The 17,791-nt window shown below is 51.7% G+C and overlaps 1 protein-coding gene across 1 annotated transcript; it reads left to right on the top strand.

Annotated features, from left to right (window-relative positions):
- Positions 1 to 7,971: 7,971 nt before the first annotated feature.
- SELENOW (selenoprotein W) lies at positions 7,972 to 12,085 on the top strand. Its single transcript, NM_001115012.1, has 6 exons — positions 7,972 to 8,032; positions 9,428 to 9,452; positions 9,559 to 9,612; positions 9,796 to 9,870; positions 9,979 to 10,077; positions 11,656 to 12,085. Exons 1-5 carry the CDS (start codon positions 8,004 to 8,006, stop codon positions 10,057 to 10,059), a joined length of 264 nt encoding a protein of 87 aa, NP_001108484.1. The 5' UTR covers positions 7,972 to 8,003; the 3' UTR covers positions 10,060 to 10,077; positions 11,656 to 12,085.
- The last annotated feature ends 5,706 nt before the right edge of the window (positions 12,086 to 17,791 follow it).

Genomic DNA, 17,791 nt, shown 5'->3' with positions numbered 1-17,791 from the left:
GAGGCACAGACGGAGGGAGAAGCCGGCTCCTCGTGGGGAGATCCTGATGCAGGACTCGATCCTGAATCCCAGGGTCACACCCTGAGCCAAAGGCAGACACAACCGCTGAGCCACCCAGGCATCCCATGGCTTACAATTTTAAATAGTGTCAGGGAAGAAGTGACATTTGAGCAAAGATGTGAAGGAGGTGGGGAGCAAGCTCTGTGGCTATCAGGAGGAAAAGTGTTCAGGTGGAGGGAACAGTACATGCAAAATCTCTCAGAGATGAACCTCGGAAACATTACACTAAGTCAGACACGAAAGGTCACATACTATAGGATCTGTTTACTCCAAATGTGCAAAACACGCAGATCCATAGAGACAGAAGCACACTGGTGGTGGCCAGGGGCTGGTGGGGGGCAAGACATGATCACTTAGTGGGTCCAGGCTTCCCTTTGGGCTGATGTGAATGTCTTGGAACTAGAGGTGCTGCTTGCACAACATTGTGACCATACAAAACGCCTCTCATGGTAAATTTTAGATTTTGTGTATTTTACCACAATTAAAACAGACACACACACACCTCCCATCCCTCATCACCATCATTTCCTATAAGGAACAATGACTTGGGGTCATTTTATTTTATTTTTTTCATTTTTATTTTTATTATTTTTATTTTTTTTTAAATTTTTTTTTAATTTATTTATGATAGAGAGAGAGAGAGAGAGAGGCAGAGACACAGGCAGAGGGAGAAGCAAGCTCCATGCACCGGGAGCCTGATGTGGGATTCGATCCCGGGTCTCCAGGATCGTGCCCTGGGCCAAAGGCAGGCGCCAAACTGCTGCGCCACCCAGGGATCCCTGTTTTTTCATTTTTAAAAAGATTTATTCATTTATGAGAGAGAGAGCGAGCACAAGCAGGGGAGGGGCAGAGAGAGAGAGGGAGAGAGAGAATCCAAGCAGACTCTGGAATGAGCGCAGAGCCTGACGGGGGCTCGATCTCACGGCCCTGAGATCATGACCTGAGCCGAAACCGAGTTAGATGCTCAACTGACTGAGCCACCCAGACGCCCCTAGATTTAAGGATCATTTTAAAAACTAGGAAGAGGGGATCCCTGGGTGGCTCAGCAGTTTGGTGCCTGCCTTCGGCCCAGGGGCTGATCCTGGAGTCTTGGGATCGAGTCCCACATTGGGCTCTCTGCGAGGAGCCTGCTTCTCCCTCTGCCTGTGTCTCTGCCTCTCTCTCTCTCTCTCTCTCTCTCTTTCTCTCTGTGTCTCTCATGAATAAATAAAATCTTAAAAAAATAAAAAATAAATAAAAACTAGAAAGAAGTTCTGTGAAGGTGCTAAAAGCCACTGAACTGTACACTCTAAAATGATGCATTTTGGTATGTGAGTTATCCCTCAGTTTAAAAACAAAACAAAACAAAAAAGAACAAGCCAAAATCTCTGTGAGGAAGAGGTGAGAGATGGGGGAGGGGTTCGGAACATGTGGCTCCAGAGATCCCGGGTGAGATCTGCTGAGATGGGGAAATGCTGGAGCCACTGACATTCTGAGCAGAAGAGGGGTGGGAGCTGCCAGACGTGGGCCTGGTGCCCCCTGGTGGCCTTGAGGGGGACAGGCTGCAGGGGACTGGGATGAGGATGGGGCAGGAGAACCCCTGGGCTCCACGTGGAGGTGGGGAGGGGTGGGTGCGTCTGGGGTAGGTTTTTTTTTTTTTTTTTTTTTTAATTTATTTATGATAGTCACAGAGAGAGAGAGAGGCAAAGACACTGGCAGAGGGAGAAGCAGGCTCCATGCACCTGGAGCCCGACGTGGGATTCGATCCCGGGTCTCCAGGATCGTGCCCTGGGCCAAAGGCAGGCGCTAAACCGCTGCGCCACCCAGGGATCCCTGGGGTAGGTTTTGAAACGAAATCCTCCATAAGTGGCTGACGTGCAAGGAAAAGGAGAAAGCCAGGGTTTATGCCTGGCCTAGAGCTGTCTTGTCTTGTCTTTTCTTTTCTTTTCTTTTCTTTTCTTTTCTTTTTCTTTCTTTCTTTTCTTTTCTTTTCTTTTCTTTTCTTCTTTTCTTTCTTTTCTTTTCTTTTTTCTTTTCTTCCTTCCTTCCTCCTTCCTTTTTCTTCTTTCTTCTTTCTTTCTTTCTTTCTTTCTTTCTTTCTTTCTTTCTTTCTTTTCTTTCTTCTTTCTTTCTTCTCTCCTCTAAGATTTTATTTATTTATTCATGAGAGACACAGAGGGAGAGAGGCAGAGACACAGGCAGAGGAAGAAGCAGGCTCCACGCAGGGAGCCCAATGGAGGACTCAATCCCAGGACCCCGGGATCATAATCTGAGCCAAAGGCAGACGCCCAACCACTGAGTCACCCAGGCGCCCCTATAGTTGCTTCATTATAGTGACATAGCAAGGACACATGGTGGACCACAAGAGGAAAAGACACAGGGGGGTCTGGAGGGATCCACGTGCTGGCTCCCTCCTGCGAGCACAATTCCCCGGCAGTGAACATGTGGCAACGTGGGGCAATGCTTCTGCCCCGGGGAGCCCATTTGAGACCCAGGACCCAAGGATCTAGGGGGAGGGCTGGTCTGTAGGCACCATCTGTCTAGCCTGTACCCCAATTCCAGACTTCCTGAAGACAGCAGGTATCAGCATGAACCATACTATTTTGTACAAAGGGCCGAGGCAGTGAACCCCCTTATCATTTAGGGAAGTTTTTTTTTTTTTAATTTTTGTTTATTTATGATAGTCACAGAGAGAGAGAGAGAGAGGCAGAGACATAGGCAGAGGGAGAAGCAGGCTCCATGCACTGGGAGCCCGATGTGGGATTCGATCCTGGGTCTCCAGAATCGTGCCCTGGGCCAAAGGCGGGCGCCAAACCGCTGCGCCACCCAGGGATCCCCTTAGGGAAGTTTTTTATCAGTGGAGGGAAGTGTTTATCAGCCAATTTCCCAGATGCAAGGCAAGGGCCAAGCTCGTGAGAGCGGGGGCCCTTGGAAGGTTAGCTTTGTAAAGTTTCTCTCCTCTCCCGACGCCACTCAGAGGCCTGGTGGCAGAGATGGATTTGAACAAGATAAGAAGCCGGGTAAGGACAAGAAAGCACAAGATCTAAAAGAGCGAACACCAAAATAAATAAATAAATAAATAAATAAAATAAAATAAAATAGCGAACACTACAAAAACTTCCAGAAGAAAACTCAGGAGGAAATGATCTTAGAGGCTTTGGGTTTGACATAGACACCTTATATATGACACTAAAAAAAGGACAACGTGTCATCAAAAAAAAAACAAAACAAATAGGGCTTTCTCAAAATTAAAATCATTTGCTCTGCAAAAGACGCTGCTGCAAAATGAGGAAGGCACGCCGCAGACGGGGAAGGTGTTTGCAAAACGTATCTCCAGCAAAGGACTCATAGCTACACTATGTAAAGAACTCCCACAAGCTAATAACCTAGAAGATCAACAACCCAAGTAAAAAGTTAGCCTCCGCTCATGCAGGTCCCAAGAATGGCGGAGACGGCGAGCCGCATCTTCCCTGGGGCCGACATAAGGCTGAGGCTGGGGGTCCTGGGTGTCCCTCAAAGGTCTGGGCCTCTTTCACCCCTGACAATGACACCCCCTGCCCTGCCCAGCCTGCCCCCACCTTTCTCATCTTGCCCACAGGAAGGAGGCTCAGAGTGTAGGCTCTGCAGCCCGTCAGCTGGGGACACAACCATGCTCTGTGCCTGTGTGACCTCGGGGGAGCGCCCTCAGTCTGCCCATATGTAAAGTGGGATCCTCACAGCTCCTGCCTCTGTAAGGGCTGGCTGCTCTTATGAATCCCATAGCTGCCTTCCTTGATCTGTTTACAAAATTCTCTGCCCCAGCCCAGCCAACCACACTTCCTGGCTTTATTTTCCTTCCCAGCACTCACTCCGCCTTCCCATAATACATATGGGGACATTGTTTATGTTCTGGGGACAGGTGGAGTTGTGTGTTGCTGGGGGTGGGAAGGGCCATTCCAATGGGCACCAATGATCATATGTGTGTGTGTCAGCATCTGTGGCCACGTCCTGCAACAGGTGCTTTGTCCGTGATCGTGTGGCCCAGTGAGCTGGATCTTGGGGTGAGCGTTGCTCCCCTGGCTGGATCTGCGTTGTGTCTCTCTATTGCGTGTCTGGAGTGCAGCTGTGTGTCCCACCACGTGGCCAGGGGGAGGTGGCTCTCCTTGTGTCCTGGATGTTTGGAGATGTGTTGTGACACTGGCTGGGCTGTTGCTGCTGTATACGGGGTCCTGGTGTGCTTTGGTGTCCTTGTGTGGCCGACTAGAGGTGTAGGCTGTTGTGTTATTGTGTTTCTGGTTGGGTTGTGCTTTGCCTGGCTGTGCAATCGTATAGCCAGGTGGGGGTGAGTCCTTGTGTGTTACCACTGGTCTGTGTGTGTGTGTGTGTATGAGAGAGGGAGAGAGAGAAAAAGAGAGTCCCAGCCCCAAAATCATTACTAATTCTTCCAGCCTCCCCCTACTGGACAACAGAGACCCCTTTGTTCTCACGGCAGAAGAGGGGGGTGCTGTTCCTTTTCTCTGAAGCTCCTGGCAAAGTCTCAACCCAAAGCCCGGCCAACAAAACACTCTCAGAGCCTCTGTGCTGTGCCCGGCCACTTGCTGGGCGTGCTGGGAAAGCCAGTGGGGTCACCAGACCTGGGACAACCAGAGTGGTGGCGGCTGAGATGGGGGAGCTCTGAGGGGAACCTGACCCAGCCTGAGGGGCTCAGGAGATCTTTCTTGAGGACGATATTGTTACAAGATAGTTTTGGGAAGGAAAAGGGAACATCAGGACTCATACAGATCTAAAAGTGAACATATGTTAGGGACTAGACTTCACCTGTTCAGAGGAGGATCAAAGAACAGACATTTTTACAGATTGGGAATACTGAAGCAAAGGTTCACAAGGAGGCAGGACATCTGGGGAGGTGCTGTGGCCTGAATATTTGTGTCCTCCCCCCGCCACACGTTTGTTGTCCATAAGCCACCCAGTCCGTGGTATTTTGTTATTGCAGCTCAAAGTAGGGGAGAGAGAGAGAGTTGTCCCCCTATAGACAGAATTTATGTGCGCATCTGCCGAGAATTATTGCGCATTGCTCTCATTTCTCTGCAATTTATAGGATTATAAAGGAGATCCCAGAGTTCTGAATGATTTATCATGGGTTGAATGATGTCCTGCCCCAAATTCATATATCTTGAGGTCCTAACTCCCAGAGATCTCAGAATGTGATCTTCATTGGAAATAGGCTCATTGCAGATCTAAGTGGTTAAGATGAGGTCATAATGGAGAAGGGTGTGCCCCTAATTGAACATGACTTACGTCCTTATAAAATGACGAAATTTGGACACACACACACACACACACACACACGCAGCTATGTGAGATCCAGGTGATGCTTTTACAAGGAGCTTCAAGATAGCCAACAAGACACAGAAGCTAGGAGAAAAGCATGGAGTGGATTCTTTCTCCCAGCCCTCAGAGGAAACCACCTTTACTGACACTTGGATCTTAACTTTTTTTTTTTTTAAGATTTTATTTATTCATGAGAAACACACACAGAGAGAGAGAGAGAGAGGCAGAGACACAGGCAGAGGGAGAAGCAGGCTCCCTGCAGGGAGCCTGATGCAGGACTTGATCCCTAGACCCTGAGATCATGAGCTGAGCCAAAGGCAGATGCTCAACCACTGAGCCACCCAGGTGCCCCCAACTTCTTCTTCTTTTTTTTTTTTTTTTTTAAAGATTTTATTTTTAAGTCAACTCTACATCCAGCACTGGGCTCAAACTCATGACCCTGAGATCAAGAGTTGCATGCTCCGCCAACTGAGCTGGCCAGGCGCCCTAGATTTCCCAACATCTGACCTCTAGAACTGGGAGCTAATGCATCTCTGTGGTTTAAGCCACAGTTTATGGCACTTTGTGATGACAAACAAATATAGCTGTACTATGCAAAAGCCATAGTGTTCTATGGAAGCACAACATTTTTCTTATAATATTGTAACCGAGCCAGCGTGGGTTTGCTCCTTGCTGAGTCAGGAACGGCACCAGGTTGAGCCGTCAGCACAAGGAAAAGTTTACTTGCAGCAAATAAGGAGATCGCGGGGAATAGCTTCCAAAAGTGGCTCCCCGAGCATGGGTGGATGGGTTTCTTTAATTTAGGGTTAGGATGAATATTTGGATAGGGAAGCCTTGTCATCATATGAAGAGGCCGGCATAAGGTCATGCATGCGCCTTAAGGCAACGTGCCTGTGCACACATTGCATGTTATGTAAATGAGGCTTGTGCTTACCCTTGGGTGGAGATTTTAGTATTACAATGAGATAAAGGTAGTTGTCATTCTAGAGATCACCCATGGCCCATCTGCGCAGGTGCGAGTCAGGGGTTAAGTTCAAACTGGTCTGGGTGGTCTGGGCCTGCCCAGGAGGCCTTGTCGGGGCAGTTGCAATGGTGGTTTTGCTTTCCATTTGCTTGAATGGAGAGACAAGCTAAGAAGAGGAAGAAGGGCTTAAGAAAAAAAATGTGGGACAAAGGTCGAGGGGTACCAGCAGTAAACAGCAGGTCTTGGGGTCTAGCTGGTGACAATATGTTGGAGCTCAATCCTGGAGGACGAGCAGGAGTGAGGCAGCAGCAGAGGGTAGAAACAGCACGTGCCAAGGCCCAGAGGCAGGAAAGTGGGTGAGGACGGAGATGGGACTGCAGTGGTTCTGTGTGGCTACGGCACTGAGACAAGGGAAGGATGGGACCAGACAAGGGGCACATCGTTTTGGAGATTTGGGGCTTTGCTCTGGAAGACGTCTCTTCATGGGACATTGATTGCACCCAGCCCTGTGTGGAGTCCTCTATGTCCCAGGCTCATTATATCCTTGCAAGACCACGGGGATCAGAAAGTCACACGACCAACTTGAACCTCGTCTGCCATCTGCCCTGAGACGGGGTTATAGCAGGTGAGGACAGAGACCAGGAGGCGGAGACAGAAGCTGTGGCAGGAAGATCTTGGGCAGAGTTGGTTTTTACTGAGCCATCTCCAGCCCCGGGGACTCGGCTCTTGCCAATTTAACTTAACGCGCACATCAACTCCCTTATCGCCTCCAGCCCCCAGGCTCAGTCAGTCCCATCAGGGCAGGGGTTTCATCTACCTTTTTTGTCCCTGACTGCAGGTAGGTCCGCAGTCCATATTTGTTAAATGAATGCCTATGCCCATCTTCTAGACAGAGAAACTGAGGCTCAGAGAAGAGCCCATGCCCTAATCCCTTAACGAGCTGCCAGCTTCCAGCACTTTTTTTTTTTTAAAGATTTTATTTATTCATGAGAGACCCAGAGAGAGGCAGAGACCCAGGCAGAGGGAGAAGCAGGCTCCCTGCGGGGAGCGCGATGCGGGACTCGATCCCAGGACCCCGGGGTCAGGACGTGAGCCAGAGGCAGCCGCTCCGCCACCGCCACCGAGCGCCCCTCCAGCACTGTCCGGAAGCCCCGCCTTGGGGAAGGCCGGAGAGCACGGAGCCCCCCCAGGGCTCCAGCTGCCAGGCCTGAGTAAGGCAGCCGCTGCCTGCAGTTTGCTGGAACCCTGGGCTCCCGGGCGGCGGGTGGGGTCGCCCTGCGCACCCTCAGTGCCGAGGCCTCGGCCCTCTCACGCTCTCGGGTGGGAAAGGGGTCCGCGCCCCCCGCCCCCGCCGGAAAACCACCGCCCTCCGCTCCCGCGCGTTCTCTCCGCCCTGCGGGGCCACACCATTCGGGCCCGGAGGGGGGGCCGGGAGGGGGCGCGCAGAGAGGCTCCCCCGGGGGCTCCCATCGGGACGTCCAGCCCCCGGGCGGGAGGGGAGGGGCCCGCGTGGGGGCCCGGGTGGCGCCGCAGGGTCCCGGGGCCGCCCCCGTGGGCGCGCGCCGCCGCCGCCCTCTGCGCCCCCCCCCGCGCGTTGGTTCGCGCCGTGGAAGCGCGGGGTCACCCCCTGGGGCGGCGGCCGCGGCTGCGGAGCTCGCCGTCCGCTCCCGCCCGCGCTGCGGCCCCAGCCATGGCCCTCGCCGTCCGAGTCGTCTACTGGTAAGCGCGGCGGCCGGGGGCCCCATGCCGGCCCCGCGGTGCTGGGCACTGGCGGCTGGACCCTCGGGGACCCCTCCCGGAGAGCGGGGTCCCCTGCGGGCGGTGGCGGGGCGCGAGGAGGAAGGGCGTTGGCCCACCTGCCCGGGCCGGCACCAGGACAGCTCGCGTTCTGGAAGGTGGAACCGAGACACGTGTGTTGCCTCTTGAGACTCCGACTCCGGGGGCTCGTTTGCGGAGTGGGGGGCAGGGGGGCAGCTTTGTGCTGGGAGAGGAGCCTCTGCCCACGTTTGGGCTTCCCCTCCCCCAGCACCACGGACAATCATAGGGCGGGACGGCGACTCTCTCGAGAAGGTTCGAGAATGTTCCAGCCTGGGTTTGCAAGGAATGCAGACAGTCAGTTGCCCCTCGTTAGCGCCGGTCCTTAGTGTCGGGTCTAGGTTTCCCCATCTGCGGAGGGGGAGGGGCTGACCTCAGGGACCGCAGACGGAGGGCCGCGGGTCGTGCTACTAAAGCGTGCTTGACCCAGCCTCCCCGCTGGCGTGCAGAAGCCCCGGGTGGACAGGGGATTTTCTTTCGCGTTGACTGCTCTGTCCCCCTGCTGGCACCTAGCACTGTGGGGACTTGCATAGGCAGGCCTGCTTGTGGGCGCTTAGGAAACTCTTGATTAAAAAAAAAAAAAAAAAAAAAAGGAAATGCACGCTCAGCATATGTAGGAGGAGGATTTTAGCTCCATTTTCGTTATAGGTGAGGGTGGGGCCGGGTCTGAAGCTTGAGTCAGATTCCCTGGGGCAGCCGCTGACTTTGAAAGGCTCAGATCTGTCTCTGCCTGAGAAATGTCCCCGCGCACTCGCGGCAAAGCAGAGGGTGGAGTGACATTTTGAGGCTCCCACAAGGCCTGTGCTGCAGACTCCAGTCCTGAAATAGCCTGCCGTGGGGGTTGGGGAAGGGTTTGGATCCCGTCCTCAGGAGTGGGAGGATCTTGGGGATCCAGGAGTCAAGGTTATCCCCGAGATCTTCCTTGGGGTGTGTGTGTGGGGGGGAGGGGGGAGATGCTGTTCCTGAGGTTCTCATCCTAACCTGGTTCTGTTTCCTTCCCTCCTGCATCTCAAACTTTTGGTCTCTCCTGTCACCCCCTTGCTGTGCACCCCAACCCCTCTCGGCTCCCCTGCTCCCTGTCGGTTTTCCTATATGTGGGTGTCCACCTCCTGTGTACCCCCCCCCCCAACATTCTCTTTCTTCTTCTCTGTTCTTGCTTTGGTTTTGTCATCTCGGTTCCCCTTTGGTCTTCCTGGGCCCCCTTCCCTTTTCCTTTGTGCCCTGACTATGGCCCCCACCCCCTTGCCTGCCTCTTCTCTTCCTCCCTGCGACCTATTCTCTTGGACTCCCTCCCACCAGTGGCGCTTGAGGCTACAAGTCCAAGGTAAGCAGAGTGGTCCCCCCAGAGGTGTCCCTGGAAGATGAGGGAGGAGGGCGCCTGGGCACAGCCCCTATTAACGTCCTTGTGACCCCTACAACCTCCTTCTCAGTACCTTCAGCTCAAGAAGAAGTTAGAGGATGAGTTCCCCGGATGCCTGGACATCGTGAGTCTTGGGGCGGGGGAAGAAAACCAAAGATGAGTCTCCTTGTGTGTTCCTCAACCCTGGGTGGCAGCAGGGTGGCCTGGGTTGGCCCTACCCTTCACTCCCTAATCTCCATTTCCTGGGGAGGTGTGGGTGTCCCCAAGCGAGCCGCTCAGCCCCTCCAATGTCTCTCTCCCCCCGCAGTGTGGCGAGGGGACTCCCCAGGCCACCGGCTTCTTTGAAGTGACGGTAGCGGGGAAGTTGGTTCACTCCAAGAAGGTAGGTCTGTCTGTCCAGTCTGTCTGTCCATCTTGCCTTGTCCTCAGGCTGGCTGGGAGTTGGGACCTCTGTCTTGGCTCAGCCCTTCCATCGTCTTCCCACCCGCAGAGAGGTGATGGCTACGTGGACACGGAGAGCAAGTTTCTGAGGCTGGTGGCCGCCATCAAAACCGCTTTGGCTCAGGGCTAATGTGCCCTGAAGGCAGAGGTGAGGGGGGACCCCGCTCTGACGCACGGGGATTGCCAGCTAGGCCCTCATGTGCACGGAACCTGAGACTGGTTTCCAACCCAGTGATATTCTAGAACAAGGAGCCATTTCCATATTTTTCTCTGGATTTGGAACTGCTGCTCAGTACCTCCTGGGGAAAGGTGGGGAGAGGAAGGAGCAGTGAGTTCCAAGCCAGTGGGTTCCAGATGAGCCCAAACCCAACCTGTTCCAGAACAGGGGCACCAGTTGCTAGCCCACACCAGAACCAGGTTCTGGCTCCTGACACTTAAGAGCCTGGAAGGCCTCTCCTGGTCTCTATACTCGGGTGCCAGAGTCTCCCGTCTGTCCCCCACTGTTCCATCCCAGTATACTGTGGACCCAGGCTCCTGTCCCCAGGAGACTTAGCTCCAGAAAATGGTTTTCAAATGCTGGAAACCCAAGGTCTTTAGAGTCTTTGACTAAAGCAGAGCAAGGTCACCAATATGAATTTGAATGTGCCGATTGAATTAATGCGATACGCACAAAAGTAGTGTCTTGCCTCCCCCCACCCCGTGGTGGTCTGAAATGAAGGGAGTCTCCCCAAGTTAACAAAAGAGAAAGTCGAGAATTATGTAATTCTAAAGCAGTTTGAGCTGAATCAGTTATGCTCTGTGGCTGTGAGGATGGGGGCGGCGATTCCGATTCTTAAAGCCCAAAATAGAGCACGCCCCTTTGCATAAACACACCAGCTGTGGCTTCGGAGCTCTCAGCAGCTCAAAGGCGGTTCCTTAAATCAGCACCTGGTTGCCTTGGCTTCCAGAGAGGTCCGTCCACGGATGCTTTCATCGCACATAAGCAAAAATGGGATTTATGTAAGACAAAGGAGAGAAGGGGCAAATGGCTCTTGTTTGCATGCTTTGGGAGCTCATTTTCTGGGGTCCCCGAGACCACCGTCCCGTTCAGAGATTCGCCGGAAGGACTCTCGGAATTCAGCAAAGCTGTTAATACGCGTGGTTATGGGTTATCACAGCCACAGGACAGCCGTGCGAGTCAGTGAAGGGAGGAGGCAGTGGGGCACGGCCGGGACACTTAATTGTCACCACAACATGCACAGGGTATCACCACTGGGAAGCTCGCTGTCCGCTGTTCACCTTGGCCTTGGGTCCTTCCAAAGTCAGGGGCTGCTACCGCCCAGCCCAAGGCCTCACCCTAAACAGCACAGGCTCAGCACCCAGGGCCTGTGGTGAACCAGGATCCTCACCCAGCAGGACATTCCCTTGGCTTAGAGGAGCTGGGGGCCTGCACGGGGGTGGGGGTGGGGGTTGGTGACCGTGAAGAGGTCCTTGTGGGGCTCGCAGCTGGCGTGCGCTGACACGGGCATCACAGAAACCCATTTCAGTTGACGGCTTGTCCGGAGAGCAAGTGTCACCATGGGGTTACAGCTTCTCCCTCTCAGGCATCCTGGTGTCTCTGTGCCTCAGTTTCCCTCAGGACTGCATTTTGCCCATCATCTGTCTGTCTTCTTTTTATCATGGGATCCCCACCCAGCCTCGTTGCCCTGCAGGCTGAGCTCTGAGTTCTCCCCACTTCTCCCCACAGCCCAGTGACCTTGGCCCAGCCCCTCGTGGCAGACGCTTCATGATGGGAAGAACTGAAATGTCTCGTGGACGCCTGGTCTTTCCCTGATGTCCCTGCGACTGCCACGTAGGGGCAGAGACTGATGCCCCTGGTCTTTGCCTCTGTGTGTGTGTGTGTTTGTGTGTGTGCGCGCATGCACGCCTCCGGGAGTGTAGCTCTGCACCCCACCTGCCTTGCTCCTTCCCCTCCCCGCCTTTCCCCACCTCCCCGCATCCCCCAGCCCCCTGGTACTCCCTGGCATTAGGCTTTCGGGGTGGTCCTGCTCCTGGCTTCCTTCTCGGGTGGCCAGGAGAGGGATCTGAGTGAGTGAGTCGTGAGTGAGTTGTAGGATCCAGCAGTATTGGCAACGGTTCACAGTTCAATAAACATTGGATGAGTTTAACAGAACGTGTCTATCGGGCGAAGGGTCTGTTTTTACCCCTGGAACCTCCTCCTGCAGCCTCACCCTCCCCACCCCCGCCAGCCCCCAGCCCAGGAAATGGGCCACCAGATACTGAGCACCCCTGTGCCGGGCACCTTGCTGACAATGAAGTACTTTATAGCAGCTCCGGGGTCATGCAGATGAGGGATAAGGCGGCGAGCATCAGTGATGATAATTTAAATGAGACCCAGACTCCCTGATTTGTTCTAATACATCTTCCTGGGGCCCCACATTCTTGGGTGCTCGTCAGAGTGGCCATAATAAAATTCCAGCTTGTGGTTCAAACAACAGAAACCGGGAGCCTGAGGCCAAGGTGAGGCAGGTTTGATTTCTTCCGAGGCCTCTGCTTGGCTTGTAGGTGGCAGTCCTTGCTGCGGCCTCCTGTGGTCTCTGCAAGTGGATCCCGGTGGCCTGTGTGTCCAAATTTCATTCTCTTAAAATGACACCAGTCAGACTGGATTAGGGCCCCCCATAATGGCCTTTTTAAAAAAATATTTATTCATAAGAGACAGGCAGAGACACAAGACAGGGAGCCCAATATGGGACTCGATCCTGGGACTCCAGGATCATGCCTTGGGCTGAAGGCAGTGCTAAACCGCTGAGCCACCTGGGCTGCCCTCATTTTTCGTTTTTTTTTTTTTTTTTTTTTTTTTTAAGATTTTATTTATTTTGACAGCATGAGCCAGGGGAAGCAGCAAGCAGAAAGAGATGGAGAAGCAGACTCCTCGCTGAGCAGGGAACCTGATGTGGGGCTTGATCCCAGGACCCCGGGTTCAGAACCTGAGCTGAAGGCAGGTGCTTAACCGACTGAGCCACCCAGGCATCCTATGATGCTTTCCTTAGAAATCTTAATAATTCTTTGGTGGTCAAATTCTAAGCCAGGTAGAGACATCATAGAGGACAGTGGGCAATGAAGACTTCTGAGCCTGATCTTAACCCTGCCTTCCTGCTCAGCTCATGTTGGGGTCTGTCAAGTGCCACCACCTGCAGCTCTCAGATCTCCATTTGGCTTCACATTGTGCTGCCAATCGACAATTTAAATGACACAAAATTCTGAAGTCCTTTACGCAAGACATCTGATGGTTCAGGCGAGGCTGGATTATACTTGGGTGGAAACACACACCCAAAACCAAACCCAAATCTTAATGAATGCAACCCATGCAAAGCCCTCTCCAGGGCAGCTGTCCTCTGTGCTTGTGTTCAGTGGTCCAGAGCAGGTCTGTCCAGCAGAATTTTGTGATGATGGACTTTTTTCTGTCCGACACTGGCCACTGGCTGCATGGTGTCATTGAGTACTTGAAGTGTGGTGTCACCCAGGAGCTGAATATTTTATTTTACTTTATTTAAGCTTATACTCAGGGGTGGCTGGGGGGTGCAATCAGTTGAGCATCCCACCCTTGGTTTCGCTTAGGTGGTGGTCTCTGGGTTGTGGGCTGGAGCCCTGTGTCAGGCTCCATGCTGAGCTCGGAGTCTGCCTGGGACTCTCTCCCTCTGTCTCTCCCCCTCTGTGCTCACTCGCTCTCAAATAAATCTTAAAAAATTTTATATTCAAGTACACCTGGCGTGTGCCAGTGGTTCCCTTATTGAGCAGTTGCATATAGACTTTTGGAGACTCCTGCTGCTGTACCTGGACCCAGCATCCTCAGTCCACCTGGCTGGGGCAGAGCAGAGAGCCCCAAGCACTGGCTCTTAAAAAGGAGTCAGCAGGGGATCCCTGGGTGGCGCAGCGGTTTGGCGCCTGCCTTTGGCCCAGGGCGCGATCCTGGAGACCCGGGATCGAATCCCACATCGGGCTCCCGGTGCATGGAGCCTGCTTCTCCCTCTGCCTATGTCTCTGCCCCTCTTTCTCTCTCTGTGACTATCATAAATAAATAAAAATTAAAAAAAAAAAAAAAAGTCAGCAAGGAAGTGATGCACGTCACCTCTGGCCTGGGCCAGAACAGGTCTTGCCCACCTGCAGAACCAGGCTGGGGGCTGCAGTCTTCCTGTATCCAGGAAGGGCAGGTGAGCCTGAGCAACTGGTGAGCACTAGAAATATCTACCTGGGTCCTTTTTTATTTATTTATTTATTTTTTATTTATTTATATTTTAAAAGATTTTATTTATTATTCATGAGACACACACACACACACACACACACACACACACAGAGGCAGAGAGACAGGCAGAGGGAGAAGCAGGCTCCCTGCAGGGAGCTGGGACCCTGGGTTCACGCTCTGAGCCAAAGGCAAACACTCATCCGCTGAGCCACCCAGGCGTCCCTCTACCTCGGTCCTTTTATTTTAATTTTACCTTAAACCTGGAAGAAAAAAAAAAAAAAAACCTGGAAGAAAAAGGGAAAGCACCATGGCTCTATTTTTGCTTAACTGGGACAATGCACACCTTCAAGGAAATAAAGGAATTCAGCAGAAGACCCCTCACCTGCTGAACCGGGAGACACGGTGAATTCTTGTCCAACAGCGACACCGTGTGGCCCGCTTGAGAGCGACGCCCCCGTCGCCCCAAGTCACCAGAGCTTCCCCACGGAGCCACCTGTGGACGTGGAGTAGTCTAGCCGAGTGAATCACCATTTTTGGCGTGGTGATACGACACTTTCTTTTTTCTTTTTTTTACATTTGTTTTTATTTAAGTTCTATTTGCCAACGTATAGCATAACACCCAGTGCTCGTCACCCAGTCACCCCAACCCCCACCCACCACCCCTCCCACTACTCCTTATTCATTTCCCAGAGTTAGGAGTCTCTCAGGTTTGTTACCCTCTCTAATTTTTCCCACTCATTTTCCCTCCCTTCCCTTATAATCCCTTTCACTATTTCTTATATTTCCCGTATGAGTGAAACCATATGATGATTGTCCTCTGATTGACTTAGTTCACTCAGCATAACACTCTCCAGTTCCACCCACGTTGATGCAAATGGTGGGTATTTGTCCTTTCTGATGGCTGAGGAATACTCCATTGTATACATAGACCACATCTTCTTTATCCATTCATCTGTCGATGGACACGGAGGCTCCTTCCACAGTGTGGCTATTGTGGACATTGCTGCTAGAAACATCGGGGTGCAGGTGTCCTGTCATTTCACTACATCAGTATCTTTGGAGGTAAATCCCCAGCAGTGCAATTGCTGGGCCGTAGGGCAGGTCTATTTTTACCTCTTTGAGGAACCTCCACACAGTTCTCCAGAGTGGCTGCACCAGTTCACATTCCCACCAACGTGCAGGAGGGTTCCCCTTTCTCCACATCCTCTCCAATATTTATAGTTTCCTGCCTTGTTAATTTTCCCCATTCTCACTGGTGTGAGGTGGTATCTCATTGTGGTTTTGATTTTTATTTCCCCGATGGCAAGTGATGTGGAGCATTTTCTCATGCGCTTGTTGTCCACGTGTATGTCTTCTTTGGTGAAATTTCTGTTCATGTCTCCTGCCCATTTCATGATTGGATTTTTTGTTTCTTGGGTGTTGAGTTTGGTAAGTTTTTTATAAATCTTGGATACTAGCCCTTTATCTGACATGTCATTTGCAAATATCTTCTCCCATCCCATCCCATCCCATCCCATCCACCCCATCCCATCCCATCCCATCCCAGCCCATCCCATCCCATCCCATCCCATCCCATCCCATCACAGACAAGTAGGCTGTCTTTTAGTTTTGTTGTTTCCTTTGCTGTGCAGAAGCTTTTTATTTTAAGTTCCAACAGTTCATTTTTGCTTTTGTTTCCCTTGCCTTCATGGATGTATCTTGCAAGAAGTTGCTGTGGCCAAGTTCAAAAAGGGTGTTGCCTGTGTTCTCCTCTAGGATTTTGATGGATTCTTGTCTCACATTTAGATTTTTCAACCATGTTGAGTTTATCTTTGTGTCTGGTGTAAGAGAATGGTCCAGTTTCATTCTTGACATGACACTTTTCAAATAAATATGGGAGAGGGGAAAGTATATCTCTTCTCTCTTCAAATTCTTTTTCTGGGCCCCTTCCATTTAGACAATAACCAGTCCTAGCTTCACTGGTTGCTGGTGGTGGGTCCTCAGACAAGTGTCCTCACGTCTCAGGGTGATGATTTCGTGGAGGGAGGAAGCAAGGGAAATGGGGGTGGGGGATCAAAGCAACCCTAGGCAGAGGCTGGGCATCACCAGGGTCAAGTGCAGAATGAGAGATTTTGCCCTCAGTACCTCACGAGGTCTTCCCTCTGATTCAGAGACCTGCTTGCTTTGCCTCCCTACCCTTCCTGGTTTCTCTCCCTCTGGGGGAAAGACTGCACCCTCCTCTCCCCTCAGCCCTACCCCTCAATGGTTCCATTGTTGCAGTGCCTCATGACAGGCAGTTCCTCCCACCTAATTTTTTTTTAACTTCAAGGACATCAATTGGGGTGCTTGCCTGGTTTAGCTAGTAGAGCACACAACTCTTGACCTCAAGGTTGTGAGTTTAAGCCTCATATTGGGGATGGAGCCTACTTAAAAAAAAAAGAAATTCAAGGACATGTATTGTTAAAACGTCTTGAGGCTGGTAGTCAGCTTAACAATGTGATCAACGTTTCAGGATTGTTCTGTCTTTTTATTCTCTTTTCTTTAGCTTGTTGGGTTCTTATCTGCTTGTTTCTCTGCCTCACAGTGGCAAGATGGCCATTAGCAGCTCCAAGCATCACATCTGTATCCAAAACAGGAAGGAAGAGGAAGACACCCCATCAACACACATTCTTTTTTTTTTTTAAGGTTTTATTTATTTATTCATGGGAGAGAGAGAGAGAGAGGTGCAGAGGGAGAAGCAGGCTCCATGCCGGGAGCCCAACGCAGGACTCGATCCCAGGTCTCCAGGATCATGCCCTGGGCCGAAGGCAGGCAGTGAACCGCTGAGCCACCCAGGTATCCCTACACACATTCTTTTTGTACCTGCCCCCTTGCAAGTTTTTGAATCGAGGTAAAATACACATAACCTAAAATTCACCATTTTAATCATCTTAAGGTACATGATTGATTTGGTGACATTTAGTACATTTCCAATCTTTTAAAAGTATTTTTTTTAATTGTTTATTTGTGAGAGACACACAGAGAGAGGCAGAGACACAGACAGAGGGAGAAGCAGGCTCCCTGTAGGGAGCCTGATGCGGGACTCGATCCTAGGACTCCGGAATCACTACCTGAGCCAAAGGCAGATGCTAAACCGCTGAGCCACCCAGGTGCCCCATCTTTTGAGTTAACTTTAATTTAAATTTTTGATGTAATTACAAGGCCATTATCACATCTAACAAAAAATTAGTGGTGATTCCCGAGTACCATGTAATCCCCGGTCCATTTTTTTTTTTTTTAACTTCCCTACTTATGCCAAATATGTCTTTTTACACTTGGTTTGAGTGTGACAAGGTGGACGGGTTGCATTTGGTCCATATGTTCCTTGAGTGCCTCTGCATTCTATACCTGTCCTCGGTTTCCTTCTTATTTGATTCTGTATATTTAATAATATCTGTCTTAAAAAGTTGTTACCCTTCCCTTGGTTACAAACCTCTCCATCTGGATTTGGTGGCTCTTCACCTTGACTGCGCATTGACAGCACCTAGAGAAGATTTAAAGACTCTCAGGGCACCTGGGTGGCTCAGTTGGTTTAGCATCTGCCTTCGGCTCAGGTCATGATCCTGGGGTCCTGGGGTCAAGTCCAGCATGGGGCTCGCTGCTCAGGGGGGAGCTTGCT

This window comes from Canis lupus, chromosome 1, assembly GCF_011100685.1.
Source record: "Canis lupus familiaris isolate Mischka breed German Shepherd chromosome 1, alternate assembly UU_Cfam_GSD_1.0, whole genome shotgun sequence".
NCBI lineage: Eukaryota > Metazoa > Chordata > Mammalia > Carnivora > Canidae > Canis > Canis lupus.
Note: the sequence above shows the minus strand (reverse complement) of the source record. Positions and strands in the feature narration are given on the sequence as shown.